A 13,152-nucleotide genomic window follows, 5' to 3' on the forward strand; every position below is an offset into this window, starting at 1 on the left:
CTCACTCCCAAGCTGCCATATGAAAGCAGGAGTGGGAGAGCGGGATGGATGGAAGGTTGGGTCCCAATTTGCCATAATAGCTGTGTGCCTTTCGGCAAGTCACTTCAGCGGGCTGAGTCTCAGCTTCCTCACCCATACAATGGGGGTGTTGTGACAGTTATGCAAGATCATGGCTGTAGCACAGGCCTGTCACTCAGGTGGTGCCCATGAACAGATGAGTCAGAAAAACAATGCCCCCAACCACCATTAGGGCCTCTACCACCCACTCTGTTTTAAACTCAGGCAGACACGAGGTTTATTTTTAGAAAAAAAAGAAGAGCAAAGTTTATTGAAATTTCAAGCTACATTTGAAAAATCCAAATCCAAATCCTGGAGACATAACATCAGGATAAGGTGTTAGAAAGTGGGAAGTGTTCACTGCCACAGAACTCCCTAGAGACAAGCTCCCTGAGCACATCACCCAGGTATCATCAGGTCAGAGTCATTCCCTTGTCCATGAGAGGACACCGGCAAGCTAATCATTCTCTGCACTTGAAAGTTTTCCACAACCGCTAAAAACAAAACAAAGTTTTCAGATAACAAAGTCCCAGCTGATCTCTCAACCCCATTCTATGTAGTCAGCACCAGTGAATGGTGGGTTTGGCATTCAGAAGGGGACCTCACATGTATTCAGGGGACATATGGGGCAAAGGTTGCAGCAGCAAGGCATTTAGAGGCTGGCCCCCCTCCCTGCCTTTACTCTTCAGTTTTACTTAACCTAAAGGACAAACTGGATCCACTTAGTAAATGAACAAATCTAAGAATTAGCCTTAAGAGATAAGGGACCACTCAATACTTCCAAAGCTGGTTAGGCCCTTCAACACATAGGTGTATGTGTATATGTATACATCACTACACTAAGTTACAGATCTAGCCCTATGGGTATATATATGCATGTATGGCTATATAGAAAAAACTATGCCAATACTAACCAAACAGAACTTTGTAAGCGGTCATCCCAAAGCCATAATCGCACACTGGGCTGTGCATAAAGCCATGCATTACATCATATTCACCAACAGAAGGCTGACTTGGCTCAATCTCTCCCAACTCTGGCCCTGTCCTGGTGAGGCAATGGAGGAGAGAGAGGTTGCCTCTGCTTAAACCACAATTGGTTTCTTCATAGGACAGTTGTTGTCAGGTTGAAGCTGTTGAAGATGTCCATGGAAATGAAAAAAACAGACCCCTTAGACTTTCTGGAGCAAACGGGCGGCCCGTCTCAAACTACCTTTCTCCTTTGCCAGTTGCAGCTAAATTGCTCAGGCCCTGGGAGCCCACAGGGCGCAGCAGCATTAGAGGCTCACTGGCTTGGGGTGATGAGGCCCCATGCAACTCAGCCTCTAGAGACCTACTCTTTGTCAGGGGTCTGTCACTGGAGTGGACCCAGGTGGCCATGTCCTTGGGACATCTCTTGGCACCAGTTATGCTAGGTGTAAAGTTCTCCACGTGAGATGACGCTTGGGGAGCCAAAAAACAAACTGGAAAGAACTAGGTAGAACAAGTTTAGTGGCTCTGCCCACCCTGAGGACAGAGCCACTTACACCGCAGAACCACCGGGGGCCTCGGGGGTTTCTGGGGTTTCGGGAGCTGGCTCCTCGGGGCTCAGACGGGACTGGAACTTCTCCAGCTGCTCTGGGCTCGCCAGGGTCTTCAAGAGAGTATTCTCCCGCTCCAGCTGGGAGTTCTTCTCCACCAGCTCCCGGATCTGCTCCTTCAGGATCTCCACCTCCTCTCTCACAGCATACATCAGATGATTCTTCACTAGATCCTGTCCCGGAGGAGATGATGACAGAAGCATCCGTTAGCCATGGCGGCCCCTCTGCAGCACTGCGCCCTGGCCATTGGGGTGCCTGCTGTCTCTCACATCACTGACCACCATACTTCCCTCAGCATGCTGGCCCTGTGTGGCCCTGCTCCTCCTGCCCCATTCTCCCAAGCACCTAAAGCCATGCTCAGAAGAGCCGTGGGATCGGGGCCACGCCTGAGTTGGGAGCCCAGCTTTGAACTACATAGGATTCTCCCCCCATAAGTTTCTAATAACTTTCAAAGCTGGCCTCTTGGGAGCCTTTTGGGTGTGACTGGTGGTGGTTCGCTCTATCTCCATTTCCACATAAGGTCCTGCTGCTGGCCCTGATCCCAGGGAACACCTGCAATGCACCCCCTACTGTCAGTCTGCTTGACACATCTTCACCAAGAGAAGAAAATGGGCTATTTTGGAGCCTCTCCCACTCCTCATTAGCCAGCATACTGAGCTGCAGCTGCTCTGCAGCCTGGCCAGACAGGACACTGGCCCTGGCGGAAGCTACCAGCATGGCCGCATCCTCTCTGAATTCGGATGACTGCACTGGAGGCAGAGAACAGTGTCCTTAGGCTCCAGGGCACAATGAAGTGGTTGCTAACTGCTTGATGCCCCAAAGCCCTGCAGCCACTGGCTGCTTGGTGAGTATGACCTCCACCTGGTAAGCAAAGGGAGAAGGGATTGTGGGGGGGGGGGTGCTTTGCCTCCTGTCTCCTCCCAACTCCTGACCCCAGCCCAGACTCTGCAGAGGCACTGCAGTGCGCTTACATCCAATGAGCTCTGGCCCCTGCCAAGTGTGGGATGTAGACAAATGCAGGTGTCTGAGCTCCGTGCCCTGCCATGGGCCCAGGAGGGAGCCAGACACGGCTGCAAAGCCCTGGGATTGGAAAAGAAGGAGGAGGAGGAAAGGAGAGGGCCCAGCAAGTGTGGATTGGAAATGCCATTTCTATGGGACTCTACTTAAGGCCTCTAAGGGGAGAGGAGACAAGCTGTCAGCTTCCCCAGGCTCTTGGCTTTTGCACCCACCCCCTCACCACTACCCTGAGTTACATAAGCAGAAGCCAGGTCTGGGGACGACAATGACGCAATAATGCCACTCACCATGGCCTGCTCAATCTTGTTGTCTATGGCCACCACACTGGCTCCGGAGGCACTGTCAAGACAAAAAGGAAAGCGACCACGTTACCCACTTGGTTACAGTCTTAAGTACCTGGTAGTGGTGGCCACAAGGTCCTCCCTCTGCCCCAGCTCTTCCTCTCTACCGCAGCCCTGGCTGGGAGTTTCAGGCAATTGTCCCCAGGTCCCTCTCTGGCCCCTGCAGGAAGCGCACCCCCCCACCCAGGCCGGCTGCTGGTCACTGCTGTCTGGAGCTCCGCGGGGAGCGGCGCGCAGGTCCGGGGGTGCACGGGCCAGCGTGGCCTGCTCGGCGACGTGCAAACAATGGGGACGCGCGGCCCAGCAAGTCGCCTGCTGCCGGCCCATTACGGCGCCGGCCCACAAGGTCCAAGGCAAACCTACCGAGACCTGCAGCTAGCTAGGAATTCCTCCTCTGCTCAGAAGCTTCTGGCCTGCTCCCCAACGGCGCACGGCGCGCGCCAAGCCTCCCGCCCAGCCCTGCCGCCTCTGCCTCTGCTGTGGCAGCTCGTTCTTATGGCGCAGCGGCCGCAGGGACGCTCCGACGGCGGATCCCAGCGCGGCGGTGACCGCCCCCCCCTCCCCGCGTCCCCTACCTCCGCCCCTTCCCAGGATGCTGCACCGCGGGGAACGGGGGCCGCCGGCACACGGTTCGCTCGGAGATCCCGCTTGCAGCCCAGCCCCCGCCGCCGGCGCCCGGGCTCGGGAGCTGTGGCCAGCCGTTACCTGTTATCCAGCTTAACGGAAACCACATCCCCTCCAAGCAGGGAAGAGAAGAAGGAGATGTTGAAATTGTGCAGCTGATAGACCGCCACCTCCATGGGGGTCTGATACATTTCGGTGTTCATGGCTCGGGCTGCCGGGGAGCTCTGGCCGGGCTGCGGGCTGGACTGGGCTGGGCAGGCTGGGCGGCCGCCGGTGGCTGGCGCGCTGCGTGGGGCTGGGCTCTGCGCGTTGGGCCCTGGGGCTAGAAGCGGGGCGAAGGCTGCCAAGAGGACCCAAAGCCGGGTGGGCGTTCCAGAGTTGAAAGGAAGTGACTCGAGGGGTGTCACCTAGTGTGTCACAAACTCCACGGCCGCCGGTCCAACCCAGACTCGGAGATATTTCGGCTCCTTCTTCTTTATATAGGAGGAGCCGGCTGCGTCACATGGCGTCAGGGGCCATGCAAATGAGTCCTGTACCAGGCTTTGTGGCCCAGTTAAACCACATCCCCTCCCTGAACCTTAGGCTGGGACTGTAAACCGTTCAGCACTTCATTGTGCCAACTGGCATCTCCAAAGAGGGCTCTGGAGATTGGTAAAAACCAAACTGGAGCTTTCTTAGAGAAATGAGAAGTACAAATGCCATTATAGGAGCTAGGAAGCTTTGGTAGAGGGCGGCACTGGTTTTAAAAGCTCTTCCTCATGGCTAATTCATGTCAATGTATGACAAAAACCACTACAATATTGTAAAGTAATTAGCCTCCAACTAATAAAAATAAATGAAAAAATAAATAAATAAAAGCTCTTCCTCAGATGTCAGCCAGCACACTCGCCTGTCTTTGCCATGCGATCACAGGCTGCCGCCCTGGATACCTACCCTCACCACGAGTACCTTCACTCCTTCCTGCCACCTGCCTTCTTGGCCTCTCTCCTGCACACAGACTTTGTCACCAGCAGGTCCCCTCACCCAGCCAGCTTGCCCACTGGCTTGCCCCTATCCCCAGTACCTATCCACTCACCTTATCCTCAGATGTACCTGTCCATGTACTGACACATGCACAGATCTGTGGCATGCACAGACTAGCCAATCTGTATGTGCCAGTGTGTTTGTATGGAGGACACTGTAAGTGTTTAGGAACTCAGATGAATTGGGGAACATGCACAAGGGAGCAGCTGGGGGCCAGGCAGGTGACAGAGGGGATGGGGAGGAGCCAGTAGGGGAGTGGGCACTGCAGTGACCACAAGATGCCAGAAAATACTTTTTAAATTTTTTGGTAATGCCATGCAACAGGTGGGATCTTAGAGTTCCCTGATCAGGGATTGAACCCACTCCCCCTGCATTGAAAGCACAGAGTCTTAACCACTGGACCACCGGGGAAGTCCCTCATGTCCTTATTTTTAAAGACAAGATTTTGTTACTTTCCTAGAAACAGCAAACGACAACAAAATTATGAATCAAGGCTATATATAAACCATCCCAGGAAAATATCTGCCCTATGATGGGGTCCAGTCATATACAGGGTTACAGGGTACTTCACAGATTCCAAGTCACAAGGAGGATGAGGTGATTGTTGCCTACTAAAAATTACACGTTTCCATCAAAATATATTTTCATTCTTTCTAGCCTCAATCTTAAAAAACAACAACAAACCAAACCATCAGAGGCTTGAAGTCCTTTTATCCTGCTCTTTCCTAAGTGAGGCCACCTAGTGGACAGAAGGAGAACTGCAGCCAGATGGAGCCATCTAGAGAAACAAGGACAGGTGACGCAACTGAGAGTATTATTACACAAACTCAGGACCATAAGGAGAACATCAGGTTCCACCACATATACAATAGTTTTGATGAAGTTAGGGCCAGTACCCATGAATCAGTTTGTGATTCAGGCTATGGTCCAAATAAATATCTTAGTGCAATCATGCTATTGGAAAAGTACTGGGGGCTTCTTATCAGCAAAGGTTATTATTATTTGCTTCAGGATATTTCACCTAATCAGGTGCCTGGCACGGACATCCTGGCCAAGGCCCTAGTTAAGCCTAGTCTGAAGGCCTTAATTTTCTCTAGGCTGCCAATGCAGTTATGCCACCGAACAGCCAACATTTTTTAGCATGATGTGAAGCTCCCAATGGATTCTATGTGTGTGCTAAGTTGCTTCAGTCATGTCCCACTCTTTGCAACCCCGTGGGCTGTAGCCTGCCACGCTCCTCTGTCCATGGAATTTTCCAGGCAAGAATACTGGAGTGGGTTGCCATTTTCTTCTCCAGGGGATCTTTCCGACCCATGAATCAAACCTGCATCTCTTATGTCTCCTACATTGTGGGTTCTTTACCACTAGTACCACCTGGGAAGCCCTCCATTGGATCCCACCGGTGGTAATACATGGACAAAGATCATTCTATTTGCAAATGACTGACAAACATGTCTACCCAAGCAAACCTACTGCACTAGCCCCGGATGGTGATTTTCTTCACCCCAGTTTGGCTGGCAGACAATCCCAATCTCAGGATATCAGGTTATCCTCAGGTCACAAACTCTCTGAACAAGATGTTCACACTAAGCTACATGTAGTAGATGGGACAAAGTGCAAACTACGTTTATAGATCATCAGGAACATTAACTGAGCAAAAAAAAAAAAACCTTCTTAAATCTGGAGCTTAATCGATATTGGAATTCCCTGATATCTTAATCTGCCCTCTGTGTCACATAGAGCCTTCCTGGTCCATAAAGGGTCTGAGCTGACCTTTCATTTGCTTGTAAATCTTTCTTAAACACACTATTGCTACCCACCTCAAGATTCCAAGGGAGATGATGAAAAGAAAAAAGAGAGATAAATAAGCTGGGTCAGGAGGAAAAAAACACCACCAGGAAAACAGGGCATAGGAGAGGAGAAAAACCGGCTCCTTCAATGGGAACTCCCTTATATGGAGAGAGAGGCATAAAATTCCAGGTAGTTCGGGGAGGGGAAAGCAAAGAGGTGAAGTTTGCTAGTGAGGCTGTGTTTGAACCGTACATTGTTGTTGTTGCTCAGTCACTAAGTCGTGTACTGTAACTGTACATTAATTATACTTCAATTAGAAATAAGCTGAGTTTGAGACCCGCTGACAATAACAGCTACCATACACTGAGCTTCGGCTATGGGCTCTGGCTCAGCTGTGTTGGCTGAGTTACAAACCTGGCAGTGTAGGCACTGTTACTGTCATTTTTACAGATGAAGAAACAGAGGGTCTGAGAGGTTACCTTGCCCAAGGTGGTGGTGCAGTGAATAAATTATAGAGCTGGGACTCCAGCCTAGATCTTCCTGACCTAGAGACCAAGTTTGTTCTTACTACACTTACTAGTGGGGCAGGGAGTAAGTTTACTGAATGAGTGAATCAAGGCAGTTGGTGGATGTGTTGGAGGTGCCAGGAAAGTAGTGAGGGAGGAAGAAAAGGTGGGGGCAGGCGAAGTATGTCTAGGACACCAACAGCATGTGGGACCAGAAGAATATCCAAAGTGTCTAAATGAGCTTTATAAGAGGGCTTTGCTCACCTGCATTATTTCAAAAGGCAGCTACACAGTCCACAAAGAAAGCCCTCTCTGTCTAGAAAACTGAAACTATGAGTCCCACCAGGTGGCTCCCAGGATGGACTACACAGCACCCCACATGAGGTCGGGAGTCTTGGAATAATAATCCAGTCAAACCAAAAGTCCCCAGGGCCCCACTAACTGATGCCCTTAATTAACTCTTTCCCCTCATTCCTGCTGTGCTCAGCTTTTAGAAGAATGAAACCAAGAGCAAGAAAACAAGCTCATATCAGGGATGTAGTTTAAAAAAACAACTTGGAAAGAATGTCCCAGGTTCAGCCCACACTCAGCGGATCTCTCTCCCCTGTTCACCTCTAGTTTACCAACCGGTAGTGAGAAGCATTCCCCCTGAGGCCTCATGGTTCTCAGTTTGCAAATCGTGGCTGGATCCCTGGACCCCAGGATTTGCTAAACTAAGGCCACCAACCTAAATAAAAACTGTCCCTATAGGAAGATTTTCAAACAGCAGGCATAAGGAAGATGCGGCAGGTAGTAGGGGGAGAGGGAGAAATTGGAGGAACCCAGAAGGCTTTCTGCTGAATCCTGGGCACACCAGAAAATTCCTCTGTCCAGAATAGTTGCACCAGACCTTGCAGTGAGTGGAAGTGTGCGCTGTATAGGGTATCTGTGATCTGATCTGATTTTTCTGAGTAAAGTGTTGATCCATGAGGCTGTCAGCATCCTTGTGCCCTGTGGACGTGGGCCCCAGGCAGGAAACAGTGGCCTAAGGATTCAACCGCACAGCCGCCCCAACATGTGTTTCCTGACTCCCTTTCTCCCATGCTGTGAGTTACATGACAGACTGGACTGAAAACCCCCACAGTCCCAGCACCCAGCTGATGAGTGAGCTCCTTTGCCGGCTCTGATCCTAGCCCTACAGCTGTGGGTTTCTGTGGTTAAACAGACACAGCTGACCCTCCCCCTCCCAGGGTGACCTTCTAGATGGAGGGCAGCAAGAGGAGGGTGGGTCAGCTCCTCAACTCCCACCATCTCAGGTGGCCCTGGAGGTCACCTGAGGCTGGATGTTGAAACACTTGTTCCCTCGGAACTGGAAGAAGTGTCTCAACATTATCACCAGTCTCTTTTACTTCAAAAGCCAGACTCTCTAGGGCTGGAGCCCCTTCCTATTTTGGGTTCCCACAGCCCAGGAAGACGGAGAGTGGCCCGTCTGGGCCACAGAACCCGTGGGCAGGATCTGAGCACGCTGCTGAGGTGTGGGGACCAGATTGGGGTGGGTGCGGTAGGTTGAGGGTGGCAAGGAGGGGGAACATCTCACTTCCCTTTTTGTCACACTTGAAGCATTGTGTACCACGCAGCCCAGAGGAAACTATTTATAGGCAAGTCTTCCTTATTTTCTACAGGATATGTTCCACCCCCAAGATTCAGCCCTGTTGCCAGCAAAACACAGGGTCTTGTGTCAGGAGACGCGGGAAGGTATGGGACTGGCCACCAAGAAAACGCTGAGTTAGGAGCCAGACAAGGAAATCATAAAGGCTGTTGAGTACCGGAGCGTCAGCACAGTTGATGGGGTGGCTGCAAACAACCCTCCCTACTTACTCCCCTGCCACGCGCCCCCTCCACCTGAAGCTCTGTTTACCCCTAAGTACTTACTTGTCCCTTTTTCTGAAGAGGCTGGGGGAGAAAGGAGGCTGAAATGACATCATTTAAAATTTGTCCTGGCTTCACTCTTCTCTCTTGCCCTCAGGTTCCACGTCAGGGGTGGGAGAATACAGACAGGAAGGACGCTGCCACTTACATGGTTAATTTGGCCTCATGGAAAATCCCCAAAGTCCAGAAGGAGGGAAGCAAGAAGGAAAGACAGTGACAGACAAAGTGCCTTGTCCTCAGTGGGTCACGTGAACTGCCCCATATGGCTGGGACCCGACCCTGGGGGGCAGGAAAATGGGGAGGAGGATGCAGGCGAAGATGCAGAAGGCGGCGGTGGGATGCAGGGAGCCCAAGGGGAACTGTGGCAGAGAGGGACACTGTCTTGGAAAAGTGGCTCTAGCAACCAATTTGGGCCAAACCTTGGCACCGAATGGTGGCAGAAGCAATGAATTGTGCCTTTCAGCTCCCTCCGGACAGGGTCCCATGTGAGCTTCACAAACAATCTCTCAGTGACACTATGGATGACAGGCAGAAGCAAGCCCCATCTGGACAAGGCATTCCACCCTTCTGACCCTCATTCAAAGAAGCCAGAAAGGGCTCTTGTCAAATCACCTTGGTTGCTCCACCTCGGGCATCTCACTTTGGGGGGGGGGCGTGGTTTGTGCTGGCATCTCAGCAAGACTGGAAGTATTGGCAACGTTATCCAGGAATGCAATTTAGCTCAGTGGATCTTAAATTTCATGAACCTTGTGTCAATATTTATGCTTGTCTCCCTTCTCCTTATGCCTTGCAGCTGGGAAAATTTACCTCCATAATTTTTCTAAGTTCTCTTCCCATTTTCCACTGTCCCCATTACCCATCTACAAGTATGAAAAAAAAAAAGACTGTCAAATTCACCTCAGTAATGGAATACCCTTCTCTTCCCTCCTCCCCACACAGTTGCCATTATCATTCAATTCAGTTCAGTTCAACTCAACTCAAATCAAAGTAGATTAACACCTATTCAAAGTACAAGGCACATTTTATGGAAATTAAAAAAAAATAAACAAACTGGTAGTACAGGTCAACAACTGTGTTTCCATCTACAATATCCTAGGCCTGTGGTGAACTCTGAAGTCTCCCTACTGGTTAGATCACAGTGAAATGTTTACTTCACGAAAAAGCCTAGGGCTTCAGGGTGCTCAGGATGGCAGTCTGGGGTTTGGGAGGGGCATACCACCATCATCACTCCATTCCCTAGAATTTGGCACGCTTGTTTTCTCCCCACCCTGTCATTTGGTCCATGTCCATCTAGACAGGGATAACACAGCAGTTAGGGGCTTCCCTGGTGGCTCAGATGCTAAAGAACCCACCTGCCAATGTAGGAGACATAAGAGACTCCAGTTTGATCCCTGAGTTGGGAAGATCCCCTGGAGAAGGAAATGACAACCCACTCCAGTATTCTTGCCTGGAAAACCCCATGGATAGAAGAGCCTGGTGGGCTACAGTCCATGTGGTTGCTATGAGTCGAACACAACTGAAGCCATTTAGCACGCAACAGAGCAGTCATAAAACCTGGAATTTCCATGGGACCTAAGGCTCCTGTGACATGGTGATTGACAGTGCCAGGGTCCCTCACTCTGATTCCCTTCCTTTGTAAACCAAGGGAACAAAGCACAGGTCCTTAAGGGTCTCACAGTTGCCAGCGTCTTCCTTCTGAGAAGGGGGGATCTATGTTTAGCACGGGGAGGGGGGTGGTCACCTCTGTCTGCCAACCTCTAGGTCTCCCTTCTTTGGCCAGCTCCTAGTGGTCTCATCCTTGTTCATATGGCCCTCCCAACTAGTGAGCATCTTCAGGTGGGCAAATAACCCCCCTCATCACGGCCCACCTTCTGGGAATCCCTGTGCTCGACAGCCTTCCCAGAGGTTGGGAGAGGAGGCAGCAAGAACACGGCCACTCTCCATGTTTGTTCATCTGCACCAGCCCTCCACCAGCTTCTCAGGGCCAGGGTGACCGACACTGGTTGGGCCTCTCCCCAGCCCTTCTGCTCTATGGAGTGGCCCCAAGAGCCGAAATTCCAAGGCAAGCCATTTTTTTCTGGCAGTTGCTGGGGTTACTCTGAGTGGTATGTGAAGGACTTGCAATGATTGGCAATGCTCAGAAGATGAGAACCAGGAGGATCTCGTTGGGGACGCTGAGCCAGCAGACGAGGGGCCTGTGAAGAGGCCAGGGGCTCTGAGGTGGAGCACCTGGCTCCATTGCGGGCCCCTGTGATAGAATGGGTGACCTCTGAAGTGGTCCAGGTTCCCTGGGGAACAAAATGCTGGTAATAATGCCAGCCTCTTCAGGCGCAGGGAGGCTCCCAGGCCAGGATGGGTAAGCATTATGAGCCTCCCCGGGCTCCCACATTGTACTCCTGAGGCCCTTGCTTAACTCACAGTGGAGCTATTCACAGTAGGCTCACTTGAGGTGGCTCCTTGATCCTCTGTTGTGGGACTCTGTGGGCCTCTGGCTCTCCAGCCACCTCCCCCCTCCCTCGGGTTTCCTGGATGGAAAGAAGGCAGCCCAGCTGAGATGGGGCAATGGCAGGAAGGGGCAGGCTACACACTACTCCCCAGAACAGAAAGAAAGGAGAGAAACAAGGCAAGCTCCTCCCTGGACAGTCCCCCTGCCCCCACCCTCCCCAGCCATGGGAACTGAGCCAGGGAGCTCAAAGGAGTGCTAGGAGAGGTTAAGGAAGGCCCCCTGCCCAGGGTTTGAGAACTGCTGACAAGGAATACACACACCTTATCAGGAAGAAAAGAGCAGCACAGAAGCACACACACACACACACACACACACATTTATGCAAACACTCTTTCAGCCTTTGACGAAGTCTAATTCAGAGAGAGGCTTCCCTGGTAGCTCAGCTGGTAAAGAATCCGCCTGCAATGCAGGAGACCCTGGTTCAATTCCTGGGTCAGGAAGATCTGCTGGAGAAGGGATAGGCTACCCACTCCAGTATTCCTTGGGCTTCCCTGGTGGCTCAGACAGTAAAGAATCCACCTGCAATGCAGGAGACCTGGGTTCCATCCCTGGGTTGGGAAGATCCCCTGGAGGAGGGCATGGCAACCCACTCCAGTATTCTTGCCTGGAGAATCCCCATGGACAGAGGAGCCTGGCAAGCTACAGTCCATGGGGTCACAAAGAGTCAGACATGACTGAGCGACTAAGCACAATTCACAGAGAGATAGGCAAGCCCAGGGCATCATTCAATCTCTCTCTCTCTCTCAGCTGATGCCAGCTTCCCCGTGACCCCAAAGGGGTAGTAAAGGAATAGGACATGGCATGGTGGCAGGGCAGGATACTCTAGACCCAGCCAGAGTGTCACAAGCCACAGCCTCTACTCTGACATCCAAGAATGACTGAGTACTGTGCAACGGTCATGGGTGACAGGGTCTTGGGAGTGGAAGTCAGGTCGGTATAGGGGGAACCAGCTTGATACTACACACTGTTCACCGGCTGCAAGGAAGTGCTGGTGCTGCCAGGCCCACAGTTTTCAAAGAGGTTAATTACACATTCAAAGAAATAAGAACAAGCACCATTTGTGTACCATCAATCATATGAATGCCTAAGAGATGATTCCTGCAGGCTCCTCATGAGATCTGGTCTAGGGAGAGCCAGTCCTGGCATAGACATCATATGTGACTGACATCTGAGAAGTATGATTTGAATGGCACTGAGGAAAATTTCCCCTCAGTCCAAGCTGTTTGCCTGACCAGACTACTGCAGTGCCTACAAACGTCACCCTCCGAGTCATACCTTAGAGTTCTAATGGAATTCTTTACACTTTGAGGAATTAGGAATTTTTTTCCCCAAGCAAAAGCCCTGGGAGAGTGCCACATTCTGCCACTATCAATTACAAATATTTAAATGGGGATGAACTCAATTTTTGTATTACTTTCAACAGAGTGGTCAGTGGCCAATCAGCATCAGAAGATGAGTAAACACAGCAGGTACACCTTGCTGGTGGGCTGCGGAGGGCAAGAAATGGGTCCAGATGAGGAGAATATGGATGTCTGTGGATTGGGGAGGGTCCTTTCAGGAGATGTGGATGCAGCACTTGTGGCTCCAGTCCATGGAACTGCTTTTGGGAATCACTGGCCTACAGGTGAGAGCCACAACAGGGTCTACTGAAGAGTCACCATAATGCCAGTCACCATGACCCACTTTGTATCACACACCATGATGGGGTTGAGCACTGTTGTTCAGTCACTCAATCATGTCCAACTCTGTGACCCCATGAACTGCAGCAGGCCAGGCTTCCTTGTCCTTCACTATCTCTGGAG

The 13,152-nt window shown here is 51.3% G+C and overlaps 1 protein-coding gene across 7 annotated transcripts in view; it reads right to left on the reverse strand.

Annotated features, from left to right (window-relative positions):
• Nucleotides 1–294: 294 nt before the first annotated feature.
• Nucleotides 295–13,152, reverse strand: part of TSC22D3 (TSC22 domain family member 3) — a 64,656-nt gene continuing 51,798 nt past the window's right edge. For 4 of the 7 annotated variants that reach the window (XM_070462196.1, XM_070462193.1, XM_070462192.1 and 1 more), the window contains 2 exons: nucleotides 2,939–2,990; nucleotides 295–1,807 (listed from right to left, as the gene is read on the reverse strand). In XM_070462196.1, the coding sequence (XP_070318297.1) occupies nucleotides 1,577–1,807; nucleotides 2,939–2,990 (283 nt within the window). In that variant the 3' untranslated portion in view covers nucleotides 295–1,576. Of the gene's footprint in view, nucleotides 1,808–2,938; nucleotides 2,991–3,355; nucleotides 3,520–3,697; nucleotides 4,082–8,847; nucleotides 9,253–13,152 lie in introns of those variants that run through there. The other 3 variants (XM_020911390.2, XM_020911389.2, XM_020911392.2) reach the window with 3 other exon arrangements.

This window comes from Odocoileus virginianus, unplaced genomic scaffold (assembly GCF_023699985.2).
Source record: "Odocoileus virginianus isolate 20LAN1187 ecotype Illinois unplaced genomic scaffold, Ovbor_1.2 Unplaced_Scaffold_1, whole genome shotgun sequence".
In the NCBI taxonomy this organism is placed as follows: Eukaryota; Metazoa; Chordata; class Mammalia; order Artiodactyla; family Cervidae; genus Odocoileus; species Odocoileus virginianus.